The 27410-nt window shown below is 34.6% G+C and overlaps 4 protein-coding genes, 2 non-coding genes and 1 pseudogene across 6 annotated transcripts; 5 read left to right on the forward strand and 2 right to left on the reverse strand.

The window, feature by feature from the left end:
* Positions 1 to 3594: 3594 nt before the first annotated feature.
* Positions 3595 to 3957, reverse strand: LOC113752770 (non-specific lipid-transfer protein 1-like). The gene has a single exon (XM_027296834.1). It carries the CDS (start codon positions 3955 to 3957, stop codon positions 3595 to 3597), a length of 363 nt encoding a protein of 120 aa, XP_027152635.1.
* A 4823-nt stretch (positions 3958 to 8780) lies between these two features.
* On the forward strand, positions 8781 to 8869 carry LOC113754619. Its single transcript, XR_003465299.1, has one exon. It is a non-coding gene; the product is annotated as a small nucleolar RNA snoR14 (small nucleolar RNA).
* Positions 8870 to 8957: 88 nt separating this feature from the next.
* LOC113754602 lies at positions 8958 to 9054 on the forward strand. Its single transcript, XR_003465283.1, has one exon. It is a non-coding gene; the product is annotated as a small nucleolar RNA Z101 (small nucleolar RNA).
* A 3350-nt stretch (positions 9055 to 12404) lies between these two features.
* LOC113752772 (receptor kinase-like protein Xa21) lies at positions 12405 to 13279 on the forward strand. The gene is made up of 2 exons (XM_027296835.1): positions 12405 to 12887; positions 12950 to 13279. The coding sequence occupies exons 1-2, from the start codon at positions 12405 to 12407 to the stop codon at positions 13277 to 13279; spliced, it is 813 nt and encodes a 270-aa protein (XP_027152636.1).
* Positions 13280 to 17888: 4609 nt separating this feature from the next.
* On the forward strand, positions 17889 to 18671 carry LOC113752773 (putative disease resistance protein At1g50180). The gene has a single exon (XM_027296836.1). It carries the CDS (start codon positions 17889 to 17891, stop codon positions 18669 to 18671), a length of 783 nt encoding a protein of 260 aa, XP_027152637.1.
* Positions 18672 to 18878: 207 nt separating this feature from the next.
* Positions 18879 to 20756, forward strand: LOC113752774 (disease resistance protein RPM1-like). The gene has a single exon (XM_027296837.1). The coding sequence runs from the start codon at positions 18879 to 18881 to the stop codon at positions 20754 to 20756; it is 1878 nt and encodes a 625-aa protein (XP_027152638.1).
* Positions 20757 to 24066: 3310 nt separating this feature from the next.
* On the reverse strand, positions 24067 to 25423 carry LOC113752775 (annotated as a pseudogene).
* Between the last annotated feature and the right edge of the window lie 1987 nt (positions 25424 to 27410).

Raw genomic sequence — 27410 nt, forward strand, 5'->3', positions numbered from 1 at the left:
GAGCTAGAAAAGCACGTTAGCTTTCATAATCCAACAATAACGTTGTTTTAAATGACCTCTGGATTTTTATAAACAAAACGGCAACATTAACGTGCTGATCATACGAAGTTTCTTTTCGCTTTTGAAAACGTTCGAAAGCTGAATTTTGACGCAGCCTTTTCGACTACAACGTTGAAATGTTGAAGAGCAAATTATCCGGATGATCACTAGACTTTTGAAATCATTGAGTTTTAACTATTGAACTATTAAAAGTCTGATTTTGACAATTGAACTATCTAAAGTTTGAATTTCGGATCATTCTGTTAGATTTCACCGTTAAACATAATAGATCTGACTGGTCGCACGATTCACGAGATAAAAGTAAAGAGCATAGTTATCGATTAAATCTGACGGAATGACCCGAAATCTAAACTTTAGATAATTCAGTGGCTAAAATCTGACTTTAATAGTTCAGTGGACAAAACTCAATGATTTCAAAAGTTCATTGGCCATTCAGATAATTTGCTCAATATTGAATCTGTCATCCACTTTGGTAATTGTTGTTTTCTGTTGTTATTCACTAGATTTAAATTATTAACTTACTACTTTTCCATTATATAGCCTGAAAAAAAAGGCGTAAAGCATCAAATTACCATTTGGATATATGAAAAAGACGATCGCCTTATCGCTTCAATTTTGTGCTCATGAGAACATAAAGCTATAAAATGGCATAGATATTCTTTATTGTAATTATTAGATTGGGCATTAGTGACTTTTTTTTAATGATGCAAAAGTGAATAGTATACGAAATTTGAACATATTAACCAGGTCTAGAATCAACGTGGGTTCCTTGTGGGTCCCTCTTAGATTGCTTTCGGTCCGATTTATCTGTTAACTCCTGTGCTTGTTCTAATTAGGTGTGTGTGTGTTTATTTCTGTTTCAAAAAAAAACCAGGTCTAGAATAAAAGATATAGAATCAACATCTTTTGTACATAACCCACGGCTTCAAATTTGAAATCACTTGGAAGATTAATCTTACAACCCCCAAAACCATGAAGATTCAATAGTGATGCAAGACTTCCCAAGCAGCAGCCGTCAAGTGCTCAATAATAGAAATTGACCCTGAAATAGACAATTGAAAAAGTAGAACGAATAGTTATTTGATTAGCAAACTTAGAATACCGATAAGTGCCTAAATTAATACGTCACTATATATACCAAGAAGAATTTGCAGCTTCTTGATTTCATGGTGTTAAATGAATTGTGTGCCACATATTTTATGCAAATCGAAGAGTGTCTTGTTACGCATGAGTCAAAGTGAAAATTTTTCGAAAAAGTGTATTAATTACGCAAAATTCTAGAAAATATCAATTTATTTTAAGCCATTCAGAGAATTGAAGAATGAAATTGTTTTTTTTTTTTTTCACCAACCCTTCTCTCATTTTACGAATATAGCGTGAAAGGAAAATGGAAAACTGAATGTCAAAGCTGAAGAAATTATTGCTCTCTAAATTAACAATTCGACATGATCCAAAAAACAATAAGTAAGCTCTTGTCTCTTTTCCTTTTTTTTTTTTTGCCTTATTTTAACATAAAGTTGAGACAAGAAACGTAGAGAATGTGATATTAAGACTGAAAATGGGAAATAACATTCTTAGGAAAGTACTATCTATGCACTTCTTTCATATCTTTTGATTTTCAAAACGATTAACAAGCCCAAAGTGGTTTAAACCCAAAAAAGAAAAAAGAAAAAAAAGCCACCTTAGGATTCAAATTTTGAGAAATTGTTTGGGATTCAATCATTAAAAATGTCTTATCTTAGAATTCAAATTTATCACTTCCTAGTTATATTTGAGCTAGTAACATTAAAACAGTATATCTATAAGAGAAAAAAAAAATCACTTTGAGCAGTCGATGTCACGAGTCACGTTAAAGGGGGGATTAACACCACAAAGTCCAGGAGCCCTAGCAGCATTTTTTATCCGGTCATCAGTGGCTGTTGAAAGAAAGAATTTTAAGCATGAACAAACACTCTTACGATCAATTTTAGTCTTGGCCGTTTGGATTACAGTCTTGAGTAGGACTGTCAATGGGGTTGGGCCAGCCCGACCTTGGCTCGTTCGGCCCGACAAAAAACCGTTGAACCCAACCTTTTAGTGAGCCGGTCTGAATTTGAGCTTAAAAATTAGGTCTGAATTAAATATGAGCCGAGTTTGAGCCTTATTAGGCTCAAACCCGATATAGATCCGGTCCTTTAATTACCTATATATATATTATTTATATTTTGATATTATGTATAATTATATATCCAAATATATTATTACTAAATACTAAATCTATATAAATTACAAAACACAAAAAAAAAACATTTAAAGACTCTTCCATGAGCTTTCTTGAGAGTCAATATTAGTAATACATAACTAAATCTCTAACTTTTCTTATTGGTTGAGTAAATTTTTGTGTTGTCATAATATTGGTTGATTTCTTTTTGGTTTACAAACACAAATCATCAAGCATATTTGGATTTAAATCATAAGATTATAAAAAAAAGTTTCAACTTTTAAAGATGTATTGGCTTATGATCGCATGTTTTATTGCTATTTTTCATCCATTTTGAACGAATTAAATATAAATATTGTTGAAAAATTTTTGGTTTATATACTTTTTAAGAACTATTATTTGCTCACTTCTTCACCCTGCAATACAATTTTGCAGTTAGGCACATTATGTATTTAATTAGAAAACATAATGTTTTCTAATTATTATGTTTTCTAATTAAGAAGCCAAAAACTCAATATCCAAATCAATCCTCCTCAAGAAGGTCACAACACGAAAGGAGGTGCATGAGCATTCAACGAGATAACTAGGAAGGGCTCCAGTCGTCCCCCCAAGACTTTAGAAAGTTTTCAAGTAAGTACCACTTGAAAGTTCATCAGTTTCCCCCAACAAATTGTAAAGATGTTTTAATTGTATTGAATGATTTATACGTGATAATTTTTGCCCCTGATATTAGAAGCTCTGCATTCATTTATGAAGACTATGGCCATTTTCATTTTTTCTTTTTTGGCTTTTCTATTTTCATACACTCAAACCTGTAAACTCTGATGTCGAAATCTGTACAATATATAAAGCAAGAGGAGCTCTACATGGCATCAGCACAATTTAATCTGTCATCTTTTAAACATCCATTTATACCCTTAAACTTACTAAAAGAAAAGGTGGATTGCTTCCCATTTATCAAAAGAAAAACACACTTCCAAGAGTAAGACGATTTATCCCTAGTACATATCCAATTCTACGTTTCTAACATTTTCTGAAACACTTTAGAACTGCAAAATTGGTATACACTGCCTAAACTTATTCAATGAATACCATTTGTATCTAAAAAAATTGCCATCGTGGAAAATTTCATCCTCCGATAAGTACCCATGTTCTAAAAAACCTTCCACACTTTTTTGTAATTCCTTCTTTGCGTTTTTTTCGTCATCCTCCGATAAGTACAATTAAAAGTTGTTTTTTTTTTCCGAAAATTTCATTACAGTAGAATTGAATGCCTAGAACGCTAGTGATTATAATGAAAAATATACAGATTAAAGAGTGTGCAAGATAGAACATTACTTTGTGCAGTCGATGTTGCGAGAAATCTTGTATGGGAGATTAACACCACACAGATGAGGGATTTGTGCAGCATTCTTGAGCTGACCATCAGTAGCACTCTGAGCAACAGATTTCAAGCAAGAACAAACACTTTGGCGATCAGTTTTAGTCTTAGCGAGGCTGAGTAGAGTCTTAATCCCACTACAGCAAGCAGGTGCAACTTTTCCACCATTCAGGACGAAGCTAAGGCATGGAAACAGGTCGTTGTCAACAGTGTCACAGGAGATTTGTGCTTGCCCTCCATGGGAGAAACTCATGATAAGCATGGATACGAACATTACAAGAGTCCCTAGTTTGAGGAGTCCTGATGAATTAGCCATATTTGAGTTTGCCTTCAAAGTAAGAATGGTGAAGAAAGAAACTAATCTTTACTTCTGGACCTGGCTTTTTACACTTGGCCTGCTATGCAGACTATAGCAGTTTGAATACAATTTATAGAGGTGACCAGCCAATAGAATGTGATGCGTTGGGGTAAAAATTGCTTCCTTTTTGATAGTGATGTGTGGTGTGTACCTTAAACAATGAACAATTATCTGGACTATCTATCTGGTAGCATTTCACAGGAAGTTCTTCTTCTTCTTTCAAGTAAAGGTATCAAATTATATGAGAGAAAATCTAGATTGGTTGTTAAGATATTAGTCATAGCCGTAGTTTTGAAACTAAAACTTTGCTGGGATATAAAGGACTAGTCGTGGAGGATAAAGAAGAAAGTTTGGCTTAATTTTTAAGGCAGTTATACTTCCCTGGATGAGGGGCTAATGTAGCAACTGTGGCATCACGAAATTGGGTAGAGAATGCTATTATAACATTTTGTAACACTCCAAATAGACCATTCGATCGTTAGGCAGAAAAAAAAAATTTTCTTCTAAATATTCTTTTTACACATTTTTCAATCGCCTTTTAATCTTACATTTATCACATCCTACTATCGTAATTTTTTCCGAAAACATCCCCTAATATATGCAATCCAAGTGGGGGTTTTTTTTTTTTTTTCTATTATGTTAGTAAGACACCATTTCAAAATAGTTTACAGAGTCCAACCATCTTAATCTTTGCATTTTTGAGCAGTATCAAGGAAGCTGATTTAATTAATCAGCCAATAAATAAGTCCTCGAAGTACAAAAGACACCAGATACAGAAAAAGATCAACAGTACTTAGCTATCAAGTGAAAAGGTTGTATCCCCTCTTGGCTGTTGTTAAACGGCAAAGTTGCCTTGCCAGATCACATAAAATAAAACTTCGTTCTACTTAGGATGTATCACCCCTTCGCTGTTGTTAAACAGCAAAGTTGCCTTGCTAGATCACATAAACTAAAACTTCGTTCTACTAACTGATGCAGCTGTTAGACTAGAACGTTAGAAACCATGTCCAAACAATCACCAACTTTGGAATTTGTTGCTTTTTTTTTTTAAATTAATATTTGTTTACTACTTTTCTGTAATGTAGCCAAAGTTTAAAAAAAAAAAAAGAGAAAATTGTCAAATTGCCAAATCCTGGAGTTAGAACACAAGTACTGTCCCATGGAAGATGTAATTGTATGCTAATACACGGACCCAATTCAAGAAAATTAGCTAAGAAGCTAAAAAATTTAGTTTCTTTTGTTTTAATTACTAAATGAAACAAGGCGGCCTAAAACCTAGGATTAACTTTTCTAACTCTGACAGTGCAAGAATTTCTTTAGATGAGTGGGACTAGATGCATGACATGACATGAATAGAATGAAAATTTTAAGTTTGAATAGATACTACGTGTGATGCATTTCAAATTGTTCGTATATGGAATCTTTATACTTTTAGCCTAGCAAAAACAGATGCAGGACTACATAAAATGAGTTGGGCAGTGTATTTTATTGTCAAAAAGAAACATCCAATGGCAGTAATTGGTGGTTAGATTTTATTTAAAACTTCATCGCAGAGCACTAACATTTTCCAGTAAAAATATTGGATTTGTTTTTTTATTTATTCTAACATAAAGTTATCTTTTTTCTCGTTTTTAATCTCGTTTTGCTATTTGAAGCATCTTTCTGATTCTATAGTACCAATTAGTTGGTCATGTAGTTTTTTTTTCATGCCATGTAGATCTTGACAATTAACCTAGTAACTGATGGTTGGTTTCAGGGACCATTGTAAAAGGAGCAGCTCTTTTGCATGATGAAGGGGCAAGGGAAGTGTATGCATGCTGCGCTCATGCAGTCTTCAGGTGATATTTGCTTACTGTCCCTTTTTTTCACACTATATCCTTGTTTGCTCATTCTCGTACAAACATGTTTTTGTTGTCTGGCAACATCGAATCCAAATAGTTTGTACTGGCCTAGTATGTTCATACTTTTATTCTAATGGATCACACGCTGCAGCACTTTTTCCCACCATTTTGTTCCCTAACTTTCTCGTTTCCTTTTTTTTTTGGAGGGGGGGGGGGGGGGGGGGTTGTTTGGCCCAATTTGCTGTGTTATTCGGCAAATGAGATCTTAATTACATTGTCAACACCGGCTTCCAGACCATCACTTTTCTTTTTTCAAGAAAAAACCTGCTTCAGTTCTTAGAATTCTCTAATCAGTTGGAGCTTCTTTCTTCATCTTCTTTAGCTATTATACAATTAGCCTGCCTATAATACTCGACAATCCTGTGGGCCTTGAGAATACGTTTGACTGAGTTCTCAGCATATCTGTTGTTCATTGCCTACGGCCAGATCACCAATTTGTCATGTATATGTCAACTATTTGAAGTTTATGTGCATATACATTCATGTTGAGCTCTGTTTGGTTAATGTGGTTCCTGCCTGTGTCAGATTTCTTTAACCCTTAGTTCCATGTGAACTTTGTGGTAGCAGAACGCATGTTTATAGTTCCCTATTTTTTCATGTATGCATCCAATTATAGATCACCGGGTTGATGTTGTTTCTCTACAGCCCACCTGCAGTTGAGAGGTTGTCAAGTGGCCTGTTTCAAGAAGTTATTGTTACAAACACAATTCCAGCAATTGAGAGGAATTATTTGCCCCAGTTAACTGTACTTTCAGTTGCAAACCTGTTGGGTGAAACCATTTGGCGCGTTCATGATGACTGTTCAGTGAGTAGCATATTTCAGTGAACTAGAAGACAATAAGAAGATAGTTAATTCTTGATAAGAGCTTACTGAACTGAGGGTAGTTGAAAATTTAGCATTTTCTCTCTATTTTACTCAGACATCATTGCACATTCTTCACCATGAACCTCTCCTCCCATTCTTTGGGGTCATCTTTATCCGGCCATGCAAAACCCCACCAACCCTTGCCATACTTTAAACTAAAATTCCCCGCCGACAACTCTTTGGTGGACATTGGTTGATAGCGACATCAGTTTTAAGTTTGATATAGCTAATTTCCTTCTTTATTGCCCCCTGCTTCTTTTTCTTTTTCATTTTGTTAGTCTGCCCTCCTGGAGAAAATTGATGCTGATGTTGATGATAAATATGTAGCCTGAGCAGATTGGCAAACATAGACTACTCAAATCTGCCTTATCTAGAAAATTGAGACAATGCATTTGGACTCTGCAGCAAATGCTTAAGAGTAGAACTAGCATTTCATCTGGATGCTTTTTATAGATTTTGAAACTTGTTTAAGCTCATCAGTTTACTTGTAATTTCCTTTGCCTGACATCCACTGTCCCCATGGAGGTGGAGGCCTAGCTGCTATAGTGCTATGTTAGGCTGCTGTGCTATGATCCTATGATGTCTCTGGGTCTCTTTACAGTTATAAAATTTAGAACCCATTGGTGTATCTTTCATGAAGCTCTATTAGGATTTCATCTTGCTTTTAGATGATCAAAAGGCAGTGGGAATCTTGCAAAGATTTTTCTCTGTACCGTTTTTGGAGGTCTGATGCTGAGGAAGAATACATCCACATGCTATCACATTAAGAAATTATCATAAATTTCCCTGTGTGAGTTCAATTGTCAATTTTGAAATCCAAACCCTCAAATGGCTCCAATGAGTCTCAAGTGGTAGTGTAATTTATCAAAATAATTTCAATAACAAATGAGTTTTTAACTTAGTAATACTAAAGTCGTTCTCAAAGAATTTGGATTGCATTTTTCTGGATTGTTTTGTAGAAAAATTATTTTAACGATTTGATGTATATGAAATAAAAAGATAATAGAAAAATATGTTCACGAGTAATTTTTCTGTAAAAAATGACTGTTCAAACACCCCAGAGTCATTTCGTTAAAAAAAAAAAAAAGGTAGTGTGACTGACAAAAGAATGATCTTGTCGTGTTTCGCATCCCAACTACAGAGCCGGAGCTACAATCTCCCATTAAAAAGGAACTAATGCATTCCAAATTATTTAAGGAACTCCTCCAAATCTTTGGTAAAAATAACTTAATTACACAATAAAGGAACTAAGGATGCATTTGATAAAATTGAAGTTGAAAACTGAAATTTGAATCCATTGAGTAAAATTTGATAAATTTGAATATATATCACATTAAGTGATGATAATTGAATATTGTTACATAATAAAATCTGATAAATATGAATTGGATTATCAATCTTAAATGTTGAATTGAATTATCAAATAAATACTGAACTAGATTATCAAACCAAGCGATAGAGACAATTATCCCAAATTATCTAAGGAATCCATTCAAATATTCGATACAAGAAAAATTATATGCCCATTTTTTCCATTTAAATTACATATATTATAAGTATAAATAAAAACAAAAGGTCCAAAAAGAAATATATATCATTTTTTTTAGGTCTTTCAAAAGTACGGTTTAGGTTTAGGCGGCGTGAAGAAGAAGATGCTAGGGTTTCGCCGCCTCCTAAAGTCACAAGCAGCCATCGATTCAACTCAACTCAGCTCAGCTCGGCTTAGATACGTAGGGTTTTAGATAGTTTTCACCTTTCAATCGCAAACTCGAGTAAGTGTTCTTTCCTCTTTTGATTACTCGCCGCAATTTTCAGTAGATTGCAGTGACGAGCTCATAATTCGGGCCGGAGACGACGACGACGACGTCGTTTGTCTATGACGGCAACCTAATTCCTCTAAGAAGTTCTGAGCACTTCCTGAGTATTAAGCGGTTGTGTACATATAAAAGTTTCGATTTTTATCATCAAACCTTTTTTTTTTGTTTCTAATTAAAATTTGGGGATTTAAAGAAAGAGCGAGGGGATGATAGAATTCATAAGTCTGTCAATCCACTGAATAATAATCCTCTGATGTTAACTATGAATCCCGACAGGTTCTGATCGCCTTTCTTTATTTCCTACGAAGTTTTTTTCTTTATTTTTTTCTTATCGTGAATTCGGGTTTTTAAATTTATTTAGGTTTCAGATTAATTTTGGGGCAAAGGATGAATCTCATGTATACAAATGGGTAATTTGCGTCTGAATAGCTCTACATTGATGCTAAATCACCTTGGAGACCTGATGCCCTTTTCTATAATATGTTTTTTTTATCCTTTTTTCTTTTGGATAATTTGTTTGATTTCACGTTTGATTGCATTTTCTCTGGTCGCCAAAAAAAAATTGCATTCCGTCAAAACAAATATTTTTTTTGGGGTGGGTTGGGGGGGGTACTTCTGTGGTACTTCTCTTTTTTTTTTTTTCTTGACTTAAATGATACCAATTTTTGTTCTGTTGATTTTATCAAATTTGGAGAATGCCAGCATCTAAATGTTTATCTGTCAGTGGTTTTTAATTTTTTATTAGGTGGAATTGATACACTGAGTGGGAAAAAGAACATTGATGTGTAACTTCAATTCAATTCTCTTTATCAGTTGTCTAGTAGGCCAGTATATTTGATTCAACAATATATAATAACTAGTTTTGTACCCGTTCGTTGAACGGGAATCATCGACAAATAATAAACTATTTAGTTAATTTTATAAAAATATCGATATAAAATAAAAATTTAATGTATAATCTATTATAACTTGTCTTAAGTATATTACTATGTGTGCATTGTAATACAAAGTATTCTTATAATATAAATTTGAACATCTAATTCAATGAATAATAATTCAAAAATAGAAAAAATATCATTCAACAATATCATAACATTAAAAAACTTGAAAATAAATAAAAAGTGCAGTAAATAGTATCAAATAATATTCTATTCTTCAGAAACTTGTTTTTGTTTTTCTTCTGTTTGAATATTCTCCTCGATCTGTCCGTGCAAATCAGCATTTATTGATTTTCCATTATCGCTGCATGATAGCAAAGCAAGATAACTAAGTACTGAAAAAAAATAATTTATCGCATTCAAAGTTGTGTAAAACAATACATAAAGATTATAATTTAAGAAAGTAAAATAGTATATTAAATCTACTTTCTCATGCAAATCTTTTTATGAGGATTCCCTTCCTCTGTGATTTTTGTTGAACCCTCTGATGAATGATTCATATGAAGTGTATTGAAATGTTGTTGATTAGAATCATCTGTTATACTAATTAGGATCTGGGAAGAAAATGCTTCCGGTTGGTATTGGTTGTCGGTTCCACTAATTTAATAATGATTTATCAAAATTAAAGACAAAAATATTATGTGAGATATAATATGTGAAATATAAGAGAAATTTATTGCACATTACCTGTGAAAGCATAAAATGCGTTTCCCTTCCGAAATCATAGTGGAACCATCTAGTCACTGTAAATCTATTACTACCTTGTTCCAGATTGTACTTGTTCAACTTGATTTGGAACACAAAAGGTTTCCACGTGATCTTATTTATAATTGATAACACGATTTCACTGCTAAATCCTTCCTAAAAATGAAGTGCATAATAGATTTTTTTTGTTAGAATATTCAACAGTTAAGATAAGTGTCGGATTGTCTACTATTATTAAAAGAGTAAATCTTTCCTACACTGACAGTGTATACACTATCATCGTTGGATTCATGACATGTGTACAAAAATTGAATTTCAAATTCAAATTTTGCATAGTTGTCATTCATCCAATGCTGATAGTGTATACACTGTCAGTGTAGGAAAAATTAATCCTTATTTTAAAAATATTTTTTAAAATTAGATATAAGTTTACCTTGTTAAATTCGATAAGAACAAAAGAAAGTTTGTGTTCTATTATTCTTTCAGCCTCTTGATCAAATATAACAAATCAAGCACTACCGGTTGCATCACTTGCCAAGACTTTTAACATATACCTGTATAAATACACATATTCTAAAAGTTATGTTTATCTAGATATTGTAACAATTAAAATGATAAAAAGGTCAACATTTTCTTTATGGACTTTTCCAGAAATTTTCAATCAGATGAAGTGCCATTTCTCTTTGTACATCAATTATGCATGGGGACTTGAGTCTTGTAAAAACTTTCTTGGGCTAACTTTCTTTAATTTTCATGTCTAGATTGTTTGTACGTTGTTCTATATACTGGTAGATTATCTTAAAATAAAAAGAATGTATGATGAAACTGTAAAAAAAATTAAAAAAAGGACACTATAAAAAATATATATTATCATTTATTCCTATATATCTAATAAAGGAGATTTATGTCTCTTTTATTTATATCGAATTACTTTATAGTTCCATTTTTTGATAGGAAATAAGAATCATATAATATTAAGAATTCTTATAGGAGATAAAAATTGATATACATCCAAACAAAAAAGTAGCAAGTCATCTAGGAAATTACTTGCCGTCTCATTAAGCCACATAGGGAAGAGAAAACGCGAAGGGATAAGTATGAGATACGACTTTATTATATATATATATATGATATCTACAAAATGTGTCAGAAACACGATACTATGCTATTGCAATTTGCACTTTGGGGGGTGTAAAAGGTGAGAATTGAGTCTTAATTCACAAGACTACGCATCCACCTGAGCAATAAAAGTACAATGCTAACTCAAGCGATAAAGTACAATGCTAATTTAAGTGTACATTTCTCATTATCAGATATCACTTAATGTTATATTAAAAATATCCTCTAAAGTTAGTATTTCCACTCAACCATGATTATAGATATAATAATTTCCTAAATAAAAACGCGTAGTATTAATAGATTTCTTAAAAAAAAACATACACGCACTGAACCTGCTACATACAATAACTTATTGTAAAAAAACTAATTATATATATATTTTGAAGTAAGCATACATGTAGAGCGTGCCAAAAGCATTAGTGATTATAGAGCACTAGTGATTCTAGCATCTATGGAGAGTTAAATTATGCTCACAAATGGTAGGATCAAAGGAAGATTGTGGGTAAAGACACTTATCAAAGAGTTACATTATGCTCACAACTGGTAGGATGGATGCAAATCGAATGAAACTGAAGGGCATTTCAACTGAAAAATTGTAGGCTCAATACAAATTGAATACATCCCAACTAATACGAACTAGTAGAAAGGTTTAAAGAGATCTGAATTTAGAATTCTAGTTCCTGGAACTTTAACTTTAGTTAGCTGGGAAGTATGGATAGGCATTCGTGCTCTTTCTTTTCTTGGTTTCAAACGTGAACAGATTCGATAGGACCCCAAATGCTGATCTTACTTGACATTTGAGATGCAGTTAAGCCATACTCATCTTTTGTTCGTCCATAAAAGAAGTGTGAAAGTCGGCAGTCAAGCTTCACATCCTGTTGCCAACAAAAAAAAGAGAGAGAGATTGCATTCCGTCAAAACAGATTTTTTTTTTGGGGGTTTTTTTTTGGGGGGGGGGGGGGGGGGTTGGGGAGCTTTTTTTTTTTTTCAAAAATAAATTACATTTTCAAGAATTCTTCAGTATTACTTTCCTCTTGCAGTTCTGTTCCTGCATTTTTCGATGGCTTGCTTAGCCAACATAGAAACCAATATTGTCACTGATCAATCTGCTCTTGTTGCTTTGAAAGAGCACGCATTATCAGAACTCTACCTAGTCCTGGAAGACGACTGGACTGCTAATACTTCTGTTTGTGATTGGATTGGAGTCACTTGTGGCATCCAGCATCATAGAGTAACTGCTTTAAACAAACCATTCATGGGTTTGACAGGCAGCATTCCTCCCCATCTGGGGAACTTGTCTTTTCTTGTTTCTTTGGACCTGAGTGGTAACAATTACCAGGGCAATCAACCTGGAGATCTGTCCCGTTTGCGATGCCTGTGGTTTATGAACTTTAAGCTCAACAACTTCACTGGAGATAATCCGTCATGGTTTGGTTCCTTTCCTGAACTTAAATTTTTGTCAATTAGAAATAACAGCTTTACTGGATTTATCCCTCATTCTCGAAGCCTGAAACATTGGAACTATCATACAATCCTTTACAAGGTAAAGATTAGATTCCTGAAGTGATGGGAGCTCTACCAAACCTGAGGGTACTAAATTTGCAGTATAACCAACTTACAGGGTCTATACCATCCTCCATTTTCAACATTTCAACGTTGGAAATTATTGCTCTCTCAGGAAATAACTTATCTGGTAATCTTCCTCCAGACGTGTGCAATGATCTTCCAAGTCTCAGAGGGCTTTATTTAACTTCAGATAAATTAAATGGCCAGTTGCCATCAAATTTAACTGCTTGTTCAGTAATCCAACTATTGTCATTGTCATCAAATGAATTTAGCGGACAGACACCATGGGAATATGGAACCTTGAAGGAAGCTGGAGGGGCTGTATCTTGCCTGGAACAGTTTAATAGGTATGGTAAAGAATTGTTGTAAATCTACAGAGCCAAGTCTGGTTAATTTATCAACTTTGATCAACTTCAATGTATCAACTTTAGTGATGGAGCTAGGATTTTTTTCCTTTGGGAGACCAAAATTTTTCCTAACAAAATTATCTTAATAAGTTATTTTTAAAATAATTTTTATCTATTTAAATATATGACATCTAAAAATAGCAAATATTAACTTTAATTATAAATGTTTGTCTATTTCATAAATATGTAGTATAGTCATAACGAAATTTAAGATAAGAAATAACATTTAATTAAATATCTGATAACATTACAAACTATCCAACTTGCACATTATGAAAAGATGCTCCAATATGTCACCAGTGTAAATATATACTCCCTCCGTCCCACTTTGATAGTCCTGTTTTCCTTTTTCGTCTGTCTCAAATTATAGTCCACTTTCCAATTGAAGAATGTAGTTGTATTTTAATTTTTCTAAAATGCCCTTATTCAATGTAAGTTGTTGTTACTATAAACTTACCCCATTTAATGAGAGTTGATTCTTTTTTTGCCATCAATTTAAGTTTCCATAAAGTTGTACTCTATTTAATGTAAGGGTATTTTAGAAAAATAGCAATCTAAATTTACTTTTCCAACAAAGTTAACTATTTTTTCTTAAATTGTGTGAAAAAATAAACAGAACTATTAAAGTGAGACGGAGGGAGTATATATATATATATATATATATATATTACTCGTGAATCAAAGAAGCATCTCTTAGGTCATTCCTAGTGTATCTTTTATGAAAACACAAAATCCGTATCACAATAACTCTCACAACATATGATGTGATAAAGCGAATGCTTGAATTTCAACAAACCATCCGATGAAGTGGGTAGAAAAGTAATGCAAGTAAGTTGACTACAAAGAAGAGATGGAAGATCTCTCTCTCGATTACAGGTCACTGGTTCAAACTTTGAAACGTGCAAGTGGATAAAATCTAAAAAGTGTGCTAGTGCACCCTTTTGGTCTAAATGGATATTTTCATCTGGTTCTTATGCAACTTAATTGGGTTTTCCTACCCTTTTAGAGCAGGACATAATAATATATCGGTATCGTCAATTGTAATATAAAAGCAACAGTGTTTGGATAGCCACTATTTATAAATATTATTTTATTTATATTATAAATATATTTTCTAATTATCTAATTTTATCTTTTTCAACCATCTTTTCAGAGGAATAATTTTGTATTCTTAACTAGTTTCAGCTACTCTCGGCTAGGTTTGACAAAAGAATTCAGAAACCCGAATTGAACTTAGGTCTTGAGTTGCTTTTTCTGTTCCACTCCGACGAAATTCACTTTCCTCTGCATCACATGTTCCTGGAAAACTCATAGCTGGCTTCCATTTGATTCAGAAATGTCATTTTTGCTTTGAGGTGGGGTCTTGAGTTGCTTTGAACTGGAAAACTTGATCAGACATCATTGCTTTATTCCTTCCTTTGTTAAATAATCCGGCATTGCTCGATGCTTCGACATAATTGCTCTTGTGGTCTTTCCTCTTTAACTACTTATATCAAAATTTTGGTCAGACACCGTATTGGAGTGGTTTGTTCCTAAGGTTTCTTTGATATTCCATCCGTTTTTATTACAAATGCTAATTGGTCCAAGGGCAACCAAAAAAAAGGAAAAGCAGAAATTAGTTCCATAGAAGAAGGAGGAGGCTATAGATGTCGGCAGAAGGAGCAGAAGACTCTGTTGTAGTTTTATTTCTTCGTCAATGAAATCAATAACCGCGTTTTAAATTTATTCCTACCCTTTGTAAGGAACCCACGGTTGAAAGATGCTCCTTCATCTTTATCCGACCAAAGGAACCACAGCTGAAAGAAGGTCTTGAAGACTGATCACCCCACCAATTGCACAGTCTTCCTAATAGCATGATTTTGTATTGTAGCAGGTAAGGCAGCTTCGTCTCTCAGACCAATTTATTGAAATGAATTCCTAACAAAATTTTAGGAATGGGTTCAAAAAAGTATAGGAAAAACACGAAGCTAAAATGAATTGGAAACAAAATTTAGTTAACAAATAAGTTTCCATATGAAAATATGTGACTCTTAAGAAAAAGAAAACGGCTCATGGCTATCTACATGAAAATGACGAGTGCGAAGTGTAACAAGTTGAAATAAATCAAAAAATGACAAAAAATTGAAATTAAATGAAGGTAAGAGACTCATTTCTTTTCAATAACAATACAAAAGGATGCCAAACATCTTGGATGTTGGAAATTTTATTTTTTTATTTTTTTCAACATTAAGAATAGCATTATTCTATAAAGTAAAACATCTCTACTCCAATATTTGAATTAATCTATGTCTAGATAATACATTTGAACATAAAAAAATGTATTTACTCTAGTTTTTGTGTATGTTTTAATGTGGATATAGAGATACAAATGTCATTATGTAATTAGGATTAAAGTTTTAGTTTTGTTTGGATTGCAATTTTTTAGAGCTTTTGTAAATAAAAAAAAAATGTACTGTAACGATTTGATAAACATAAGGTAAAATGCGTTTACGAAAAATGTAACCATTTTTTGTTGGAAAATTGCTTTCCAAACAAGGCCAGTCCTCTGAAATCATTTACAATAATTGAAAAATAAAGTTAGTTTCCAAGCTTATATATAGTTTTAGGTCGTATAAAAATTTATTAGACATATTAGGACAGTTTTAGACTTACAAGACATTTTATTTTTCAATTCCCAACCAAAAAAGATATATTGGATTATCAAATAATAGTTGATACACAAGTAATGAGACTAAAAAATTCAAGTGATACTCATTGGATTCCCTCCATTAATTGATTGTTTTGAGATACATTAGGAATATGTTTGGCACGAATATCACCAAAATAAATAATTGCAATGTGCAACACACGTGAATGCCAGACTTTAGATCTTTTTGTAATCATAGTCTTCCTGAATAATAGACATGGGTTCATCAGTAATCATCCAGTCTAAATTTCATCTTTCATGCGTGCAAACTGTTGTCAAAGAACTTTTTAACCCTAAACAAAGTTATTGCTCATGAAATCTATTTTTCCATTCGAAAAAAAAAGTTTTGATTTGGAAGAGAGTTTCTTATTTAGGGATGACCTATCCAAATAAAACATTTAACAACAATGGAAACTAACCCCCTGCTATTTAACCATATGAACTGGCGTTCAAGGAAGTAGATAGTAGTATAAATACGGCGACTGGAAATCTAAAATAAGAGAAGGAGCAGAACTTAAAGTAAAAAAAATCATAAATCTAGTAAAATCAAGAAACAAAACAGATTATTTCTTTGAAAATGCATGACCAATTTTGGATATTTCAATAGATTATCGTAATCACAAAGTCTCTTTTAATGACTAAAATGGTTTCACAATTTAATTCATGTTAATAATTTTTTTTGTTTACAGTATTCCTTTATGTACCCAAATATTAATTAATAAGACTCTGATAGATGACAATTTTAAGGAATCCACGTATTCATCACATTTAGGAAGTGGGACACCAATAACTCTTTTTTTTTTTTTTTGCGTAAATCTTAAGTTTGAATGTGTCTTTATGATATTAATTGGTAGTTGATTGAGTTAAAAAAGAAACTTAAATTCTCCCTATGCAGTTAAAAAATATAGCTGCAAAAATGATATAAATGAGACATTGAATTAATTGCCAAAATGAAGGGCATAGAAATAAGCCACGTCATGATTGAGAAATAAGCCAACAAATTTGTAATCCTTAATTGTAAAGAAAATTGATTCTTTTTAATGTACTCCTTACCATTTTCTGCAATTCTTTTTCTTTTTCTTTTTTTGTTAAATTGGCATGCTGTTCATAGACCTCTTAAATCAAATATAGTTCACATTTTGGTCAGACAGCGTATTGGATTGGTTTGCCCCAAAGGATTCTTTGCTATTACAAATACTAATTTTTTTTGCTATTACAAATACTAATTTTTTTTTTTTTTTTTTTTTTGTCGACGAACTGGGTGTCCGGGTCAATTCCGTAAAGGCGGCCCGACTAATCCCACTCTGGCCAGACCCGACGCCCCAATCAGACCTAGCACGTTAAATGTACGGCGAAACTGATGTTGCTGCGGAGGTTCGACCCAGGACCTGACGGAACTGATGTTGCTATTACAAATACTACTAATTGGTCAGCAGAAATTAGTTCCGTAGAGAAATTAGTTCCATAGAGGAAGGTTTTATTTCTTGGTCAATGAGATCAATAATGTCCTTCCCTCGTAAAGAACCCACAGTTGAAAGATGCTCCTTTATCTTTATCCCACCAAAGGACCCACAGTTGAAAGAAGGTCCTGAAGACATGTGCACACACGGTCTTCTTAATAGCTTCCATGATTTTATATTGTGGCAGGTAAGGCAGCTTCGTCTTTCACAATCATGTTTCTTGCTTTAGTTTCTTCTAATTGGTTTATTCTTTCTTTTTCTGTTTGACGCGGTTTTTCTTTTTGATAAATACTGCACCGAAGAACATCAGCTTATGAATCTATAACCTACTCTTCCTTCTTCCTTTCAAGATACTACAACTGGACTGTCCTATAAACCAGAAGCCGCCTTCCCCGACATTCTTAGGTTAGAAAAAAGGACTGAAAATGGCAGAAGCGGTTCCCTCTTTTGTGCTGGATCAACTCTCAACTTTTCTGCGCGAGGAGGGACGACTATTGGGAGGGCTTCGGCAAGAACTCCAATTCATCATGGCTGAGTTGGAGCAAATGAGAGCTTTCCTGAGAGTGGCAGAAGCAAAAGAAGAAGATGATCCCAGGCTCCAAGAATGGATCAAGCAAGTGCGAGAGGCTGCTTATGACACTGAAGACATTCTTGATGAATTTGTAGCTCGCTTTGCTCGGCATCCCGCAACAGGATTCTACGGCTCTGTTCGGAGAATTTTCAGCTCCATCAAGAATTTGAGAGCTCATCATCGAGTTGCTAGCGAAATACAAAGCATCAAGTCTAGAATGGAAATTATTTATGAAGGTCGTCAAAGATACCAATCCGAATATGGTCTCTCTGCCCAAGCGTCCAACTCACTTTCTGCTGTGAACAACACAACCTGGCGCTATAGCAGAGATGACGCACTGCTTGTGGAAGAAGCTCAATTAGTTGGCATTGACCAGCCCAAGAAACGTCTTATTTCTCAGCTCCTCGAAGGGGATGATTACCAACTGAAAGTTGTTTCAGTGGTTGGTATGGGAGGACTTGGCAAAACTACCCTAGTGAAAAGAGTCCACGAGGATCCTGAAGTCAGAAGGCACTTCCCAGTTCGTGCTTGGGTAACTGTCTCTCAAACATATGACTTTCAGGATGTCCTGAAAGACTTGATTCGGCAGTTGCACAAGGAAGGGAAGAAACCAGTCCACAATCGATCGAGTCCATGACTACCGAGCTGAAAGAATTTGTCAAAGATTTTCTTCAACAAGCGGAAGGTATGCAATTGTTTTTTGATGATGTATGGGACGAATTTTGGAATACCATCAAAAATTGCACTGCCAGAGAGTAGCCACGGGGGCAACCGGTCATGCTAAAAACTCGAAATGCTGATGTAGTCTCTGCCTCTTGCATGAATCTCGGCATTTGTCTATAGAATGGAGCCACTATCTATTGAGGATTCGTGGACCCTGTTTTGCAACAGGATCTTTAACGATGGTAATTGCCCTGGCCATTTGATGGATGTTGCCAAAGGTATATTGGATAAATGTAAGGGCTTGCCCCTTGCAATCGTTGCAATCAGTGGGGTTTTGGCTTTGAAAGATGTAAACAGAACAGAAGAATGGGAGGTTGTTCGACGCAGTCTTGGGGATGAATTAGAAGGCTCTGGTCGGCTGGACAGAATTAAAAGGATACTTTTTCTTAGTTATAATGATTTGCCCTGGCATCTAAAGACATGCTTGTTGTATTTAAGCATTTATCCAGAGGATTATGAAATAGGATGCCTAAGACTTGTTAACTTATGGATTGGTGAAAGGTTTGTAGAATGGAGAGAAGGAATGAGTATTGAAGATGTAGCCAGGGATTATCTCAGTGAACTGGTTAATAGAAGCCTAATTCAAGTGACTAAGGTGTTTTATGAAGGAACGCCCGACACTTGTCGAATCCATGACCTAGTGAGAGAAGTAATTCTTCTCAAGTCAAAGGAACAAAACATGGTGACAGTTACTACTGGACAACCAACGACGTGGCCGTCTGAGAAGGTACGCCGTCTAGTACTCCGTAGTAGTAGCAGTAACAACACCCAGCACCACCAACAAAGACACAATGACTGCTTTGACCACCTTCGGTCGTTCGTTACAGTTGGATACACGAACCTGCTACTATCCAAAATGTTGTTATCTGAAGTTTTAGGGAGTAGCAAGTTGTTAAAGGTTTTGGATTTGGGTGGTCAAGAGGCAGAGGAGGAAATACCAAATGAGATTTTCAACTTGTTTCATCTCAAGCATCTGGACCTATCCTGTACAAGAGTGGAGAGAGTCCCGAAAGCCATTGGGAAGCTTCAACATTTGGAGTTTCTGGATTTGGGTAACACCAGAGTTAGGGAATTACCCATGGAAATCCTAAAGTTGCAAAAGCTTCGGTTTCTCAGAGTATATCAACTAGTTGATCCTTCAGATGATGATTATGGATCTCACGGATTTAAAGCTCCAACTAATATGGGAGGGCTTCTTGCCCTAAAAGTGTTAGACAACATAGATGTAAGTAGTGGATCCACAATAATCAAGGAGATAGGAAAGCTAACCCAATTAAGAGAATTAGGTATTACAAAGTTAAGAAGAGAAGATGGAAAGGAGCTCTGCTCCTTCCTTGCCAATCTCACAAGTCTTCGGGAATTAAGCGTTGATTCAATTGGTAAAGACGATGATCATGAGATAATCGATTTAAATCATCCTTCTCTTTGTTCTTCTTCTTCGTTTCTTCAATCTCTTCGTATGCTGATTTTGCGTGGCCGCTTAGAAAAGATGCCACAATGGGTCGCTCGTCTTCATGGCTTGGTAAGAATAGATTTGAATTGGAGTGGGTTAAGGGGTGAGGAGGATCCACTTGATTCCCTCCAGCATTTGCCCAGATTGGGTGAAATGAATTTCTGTGGATCTTACCAGGGAGAAGGGTTGTGTTTCACGGCTGGAGGGTTCCTAAATCTCAAGAGGATGCACCTAAAGGGAATGGAAGGGTTGAGATGGATGAGAGTGGAGGAGGGTGCATTGCCTCATCTCCAGAAACTATATTTGGAACAGCTTCCATTACTGGAGGAATTACCATTGGGTATTCAGCACTTGAGCCAGCTTCAACGACTGTCTTTGTATGAGATGAGTTCTCATTTGAGAGAGATGCTGTTAGAGAATCAAATGGAAGAAAGTGAAGATTACGCAATAATCGCACACATTCCTGAAATTCTCATTGGTTACTATACAGATGACCGGGAATGGAGAGAGCGCCAGCTATGGGAGGAGAAGAAGAAGAAAACATAATCATTCCTAGCAGCAGCAGCAGCAGCAGCAGCCGCCGTGGCTTCCCTTTCTCTAGTTTGTGGACAACACTGGTTCCTTTTTTTTGTTTTTATTTATTTTTTTGTTCATCATCTTCTGTGTCTTGCCTTCTTATTTATTATTTGTATCATGTATAATGGGTGAGGTTGTTACTGTATTGCATACTATAACTCTTTATCTTTTTGTTTCTTGATCTTTTCTATATTTGATTCAGTAAACGACAAGAGGTGGGCATGTTAGAAGTGTATTAATAATATCTACCAAAAAATTGGAGATGTTGAACCTAAGATTTAACAGTTTAAAGGTTCCATACCAACCAGGATCTTCAACATCTCAACTTTTAGAGTGCTTTCACTTGTTTCCAACAGTCTTTCAGGCAATCTTCCATCCAATATGGGTTTAGGTCTGCCTAATTTAGAAGACCTTTACCTCAGCTCTAATAACCTCAGTAGACTGTTGTATTGTACCTGACTCAATCTCAAACTCCTCTAAACTCACTCATGCAGAGTTTGCTCGAAACAGATTCACTCGTCCAATTTATATAGTCTTTGGGAATCTACAATTTCTTGAATGCTTAGTGCTGTTTGATAACAATTTAACAAATGAATCTTCATTGGTGGAGTTAAGCTTCGTCACTGCGTTAACAGAATGCAGATACCTGAGAATAATTTCAGTGGCTAATAACCGGTTAACTGGTGTTCTTCCAGTTTCTATAGGAAAACTTTCTTCTTCTATAGAAGAGATTTATGCAGGTGGCTGTAAAATGAAGGGAAGAATTCCAAAAACTGTTGGCAATCTAAGCAATTTGAGAGTGCTAGGTCTACAAGAGAATCCCTTGCCTGATAGTTTGTGTAGCTTACAGTACTTGAATTTATTACATCTGATTGGAAATCAATTCCTGCATGTTTAGGTAATCTTACTTCGCTCATATATCTTTATCTAGCTTCCGACAGAATAACTTCTTATGTGCCTGACAGTTTGTGGAGCCTCAAAGATCTCTTGGGATTTATTCTGTCATCGAATTTCTTGACTGGCTCTCTACCTTCAGAGATTGGACTGTTGAAGGTTGCAACATGGATAAATTTGTGGATGAATCAGTTCTCAAATAACATTCCTAGCAGAATTGGAGATTTAGAAAACTTGAATCATCTTTCTTTGGCATAGAACAACTTTGAAGGTACCATTCCTGAGTCAATCAGTAACATGGTAAGTTTGGAATAGTTGGACCTATCAAAACACTTCAATCTCTCAGCTACTTCAATGTCTCTTTCAATTATTTATTTACAGGGGCAAATTCCATCTAACGGCCCTTTCAAGAATTTCACTAGTGAATCTTTTATCTCCAATGATGCATTATGTTCCAGCAAGCCAAACTCCTTCAATTCACAAATCAAGGACAAAGAAAGTGCTTCAAACTAAATTGTTAGTGTTTGGAGTTTCAGCAATAATTGCTGGTGTAGACTTGGCATTTTTGTTCTTTCGATACGTACAGAAGGAGAAGGTTCCTAATGGAACTAATTTGTTCTCCTTGACAGCAAAAGGCAGGATTTCGTATTGTGAACTCCTACAAGCAACCAATGGTTATGATGAAAGCAACTTACTAAGTTTTGGATCTGTTTACAAAGGGATTCTAGCTAATGGAATTTGTGTGGCCATAAAGGTGTTCAATTTACAGTTGGAATATACATTCAGGAGACCAGAGAACGTGAAGTCTTACGCAGTCTTAGGCACAGAAATCTGACCAAAGTCATCGGTGTATGCCCCAATGATGACTTCAAGGGATTAATACTTGATTACTTGCCCAATGGGAGCCTTGACTTGAGAAGTGGTTGTATTCTTACAACAATTGCTTAAGTATCATCCAAAGAATGAATGTGATGATAGATGTGGCGTCCGCTTTGGAGTACCTCCGTCGTAGTTACTCAACTCCTGTTGTTCACTGCGATTTGAAGCCAAATAATGTCCTTCTAAATGAAGATATGGTTGCCTGTGTGACTAATTTTGGTGTTCCAAAAATATTGTCTATATTGCACCAGGTAAAGCTCCAATTACTTCCAAATACCTCCATTTTGTTTCTTAGAGATTTAAACTCAAAATTTCTGTTATAATTGTGTGAAAACGTGATCCATTGAACAATTTCCACTTTAGAGTATGGATCGGAAGGACTAGTATCAACAGGATCTGACATTTATAGCTACGGAAGCATGCTGATAGAAGTTTTCGCTAGATTAAAGCCCATTGATGAAATGTTTTCAGACACATGTCTAAGGAACTGGGTAAAAAGTTGTGTGCCAACTGCCAACTGTAGTATCTCAGGTAGTAGATGCAAACTTGCTCAAGCCAGGCTATCAACACTTTGCTGAAAAGTTGGAGGGCATAACGTCTATTGTGAGAATAGCTATAGCTTGCTCAGAAGATTCTCCCAGGGACAGGATGAATGCTATAGATGTTCTTGCTTCTCACGTATTGCGAGGCAACCTAGAAAATTGTTTACCCAAAATAAGGAAATTCATATCTTAGAAATCGACTTTATGTCCATTCTTAGAAATTGCCTTCTTCCTCTTTGACAATTTTTCTTGTTTTCCCTGACTTCCTACATCATCATACTCCTCCTCCAGTACATGACCAAAAAACTAGAACTAGGAAGTTATGTAAGCACGCATCTATTATTTTTCTTGATCTGCAGGCCTTCAACTTTGTTGACTTGAACCAATGGTGCAAGTCCTCCATCAGAATGTGGAGCGATGAGACACATTACCTTGTCTCCTTGCGAGCATGGTGGACATTGATTCATTATCATCCCTTGCATGACATCCGGATACATGCTGTTTAGTATCTCTGGTCCGTCCACCCCAAGATTCGTGACCGTCACTTTAACAAGGGTTATGCAGACTTCAAGCAATTCAAGTGAGCATTCATCCAAGGTTGGTTTGATATCGTTCAGACAAGTGCAAATCTAGCGCACCACTGTAGTTACAAACTTCCTAATATTGATACTTCATCCAGGAAACACACTTGAATTTGGACAACTAATCACCACCGCCGATGTAACCTTGGGAATCTGACTTGGACTAGCCTAGTGGGCTAGTACTTACACAACTAAAGTATAAGAAAGGAAATTAACTAAGGACCAGAGTTGGACAACCGACCATAACATAAAAAAGCAAACAGATCAATAACATGCAACTAGAAACTTCCATGAAGGCATATTGGTAATTCACTAAGCTTGGTTTATGATGAAGATTAAAAAAAAAAAAACAGTAATACTGCAAGTGAAAATGCGCTGATTCTTTCACTTGTTTATCCTCATGTGATCCCATAAGCTTTTGCCATCAAGTTTGCACAGTCTGAGAAGGCTCTCGGTTTCTGTTGTTTTGTATTGTTCTCCAATTTCTTTGACAAGATCTGCTACAGGGCCAACTTTTGCTGTGAAATTTGTTCCGTGAAATGCAGCAATTGGAAGTCTTTCTTTGTGGAAATCCACGACAGCTCAATGCTCAATGCTGCGATATTCCCCATTGCTCTTTATTTGCACAAATCATCAAAGCACATCAACTCAATGATATCTATAGATGCTCAGTAAGTGGAAAATTGGTCAGTTACCTCCATGATATCACCGATATTGATGATGATTTCTCCAGGAATGGGTTTAATAGGCACCCATGTGTTGCTTTTCTTGATTTGCAGGCCTTGAACATCATTGACTTGAACTAACAAGGTCAATCCTATTGCATCAGAGTGTGAACTCTGGCCAATAACTTTGTCTGCTTGCTGGCAAGGTGGATAGTAATTCATTCTTATTCCTTGCATGCCATCTTGATAGATGCTGCATAATTTTTCTGGGTCTACACCAAGATTCGCCCACATAAGTTTAAACAGGGTCATGCAAACTTTGTGCATTTGAGGTGAGTATTCATCCATGGTTGCTCTGACATCATCAGGAATTTGCGAATTAGCATTGTGATGAATTTTTTGTACACAATTTTCAGGTTTTTTGCCGCCTAAGTAAAGTAATCCATGTAGCTTTCTAATGGAAGCAAAAGATGCTTCCTTTTAAAGAATCTTTGTTTTGCAATTGCGCGAAAAATAGAGGATAAATTCCCATAACGAATAGGAAATTCCGTAAGCAGAGGAGCTTGACGAAAAAGGCTAGCCTTCTGAGAAAAGATAAGAGCAGTATAATATTACTGCAGAAGTGGGAAAAGATTGTGATACTCTGTAATATTCATTGTCTACCTGAAAGATGTTGGAGTCGTAGGCCAGAATCTCATATTTCTTTGAGAAACTGGCAATGCGCAGAGGAAGAGCATGTTCCCCCAGTCAAACTTTTGATCCTCTGATACCACAAATATTTGACCATATCCTTCAACATCATTTGGTAGTTGTGGACAGGCCATCTTCTGCTGTAACGGCAGCTTAAAGAAGTCCTCCGTCACCAACTTCATTTTCTCAATTACTGTGGCAGCCCCATGATTAACTAACTGTTCAAGATTGAGTCACGGACTGTTAGTCGTTAATTTACTACGAAAATTAAGCTGTGTATCTGATCATTACAAGTTGTACAATTTGGATTCTATATCTGATGGATTCTCTTGATTTGTTACCTGAAAGAAGCCCCAGTCTTTACAAGCCCGATGAAGTTTTGCCATTAACTCAATGACAATACAGAAACTGGCATTTGTTTACAGCTAGATGCTCAGATGGAGAAGATCAGCCGTCGCACTGAAAATTTGAAGGAATGACAAATTGCTAACTGCTAATTCAGTAGTTGGCCAGCGAATTTGAAATTTTATGAGGTGCCTTTCACATTTTCACAGATGCTTCACAACATGAAAGAGATTTCGGATTTCTGAGTAATTTGTAATCTAAACACCCTTAGAAACATGTGAGATGATTAATCCAATAAACGTAATAAAATCCTGTATCAACCTGGCCTAATTTCACTGCATGGTCATTCCTTCTGCTTGTTGAATAATTACCCCACCAAGATTAGTTGATGGAGTTCAATGTGATTAATTCATAAGTAATCATACAATTGATAAATACAAGTTGCTCAATGACGATCGTAAAAGAATTTAAGGCCAGTGGCACATCTCACAATCATTTTAGTAGTTATAGATTCGCTAGTAATGAATTTGTGTTGCTAATTACTAATTACCATGCCACCATCACCAATACTGATTGCAAAAGTGATTCAATATAATCTCTAGGATGGGAGTGTTATTCAAAAACTAGTTTTTTTAAATATAATAAAAATTTTTAAAAAGTATTTTAAAAAGCAATCTAAAATTAGTTTAAATTTTTTTTGAAATTTTAAAAAAATCTCAAAATATATTTTAGAAACTCTTCTACTCTTAAATATCCCAAAATATTTTCTAAAAATATTCCAAAATATACTCTAAAAACTCTGCTACAGCAAAATTTTTCAAAAACACCTCAAAAAATAGCTAATCCAAACGGAGTAGGAACATACTAAAAACACAGAGAAGAGAAGATGATTTGTATGTAACCTAAGACGAGAGGCAACAATCAGCAACTTTTGGATTGAAGAAAAAATTGAACATAAAAAGATCAAACTAGTAGAAGGATTATTTGTTATTTTTGATGTACTTTGAAAGCAAAACCGAAACCAAAAACATTATAATTGAAAACTAACAAAATTCTAACGAGAAGAAAGGAAGATTTTGACTAATTAACCGTAGTTAGTAAGATAAGTGTGAGATTAATACCAATTTATTGACTAAGTACATATCGAATAACAACAACTATAGTTGTAGTGGGGCTTCAAATTCTCTGTCCCCAAAGTAGTCTCTGTCCCCTCTGTCCCGTTATTTGTACAGCTGCCACGTGTCTCTAGTCTTTTGTTAACCCAAAGTCAAATAAATCGATAATAATCAGTTTACAAGTTTACTCAAAATCAATTAAAACAGATAATTCAAAACTTTTTTTATTTTCTTTTTAACAACAAATAGTCTTTTTTTTTAAAATTTTCCTAAAATTTTTTTTTTCCTTAAAATAAGAATTAAAGGGTAAAACATAAAAATAAAGATACAAAAAATAAAAATAAAAAACAAATTTATTAAAATTTTGGTGTCTAGAAAGTTAACATAAAAAGAAACAATTAAAATTATAACATAGAAAACAAACCATTAAAGTTATAACATCAAAAAGAAACCCTTCACTCAAAAAGGATTAAACAATTTTTGAATTATAAATTTTTGTAACTTAGCGGGTTTTTCAGTTTTTATTTTTTATTTTTTCCTTTTTGTGCTGACCAATGTAATTGTCTCAAAAACTTTAATTTTTTTCTAGGCAGTATGTTATTATTTTTAATTTTTCCTTTTTATAGTGACTTAATGTCTTTTTATAGTAATGTTCCAACTTTATATCCAAAATCTATATTAGATTATCAATCTGGGACTAATTCGCTTCATTTTTAAAATGCAAGGAACTAGTTTGCAGTATTTTAAAGGTGAGAGATAAAAAATATTTTTTTACCGCAAGGTAAGGGATTAATTATCAGTGCTAATATATGTGTTTGGATAGTAGATTATTTGAGATAATTTTATAAAAAAATACTATAGCATTTTTTTCATACAATATATGTAAGTTAAAAAAATAATTAAAAAATGTGTT

Source organism: Coffea eugenioides, chromosome 11, assembly GCF_003713205.1.
Source record: "Coffea eugenioides isolate CCC68of chromosome 11, Ceug_1.0, whole genome shotgun sequence".
NCBI classification, from domain to species: domain Eukaryota; kingdom Viridiplantae; phylum Streptophyta; class Magnoliopsida; order Gentianales; family Rubiaceae; genus Coffea; species Coffea eugenioides.

Bases quoted from the DNA above. Each gene is read 5' to 3' on its own strand.
- LOC113752773 (XM_027296836.1), top strand. From the start codon at position 17,889: ATGGCAGAAGCGGTTCCCTCTTTTGTGCTGGATCAACTCTCAACTTTT.
- LOC113752774 (XM_027296837.1), top strand. From the start codon at position 18,879: ATGGAGCCACTATCTATTGAGGATTCGTGGACCCTGTTTTGCAACAGG.
- LOC113752770 (XM_027296834.1), bottom strand. From the start codon at position 3,957: ATGGCTAATTCATCAGGACTCCTCAAACTAGGGACTCTTGTAATGTTC.
- LOC113752772 (XM_027296835.1), top strand. From the start codon at position 12,405: ATGGCTTGCTTAGCCAACATAGAAACCAATATTGTCACTGATCAATCT. The intron at 12,888-12,949 runs GTAAAGATTAGA...CTAAATTTGCAG, and splicing joins ATCATACAATCCTTTACAAG to TATAACCAACTTACAGGGTC.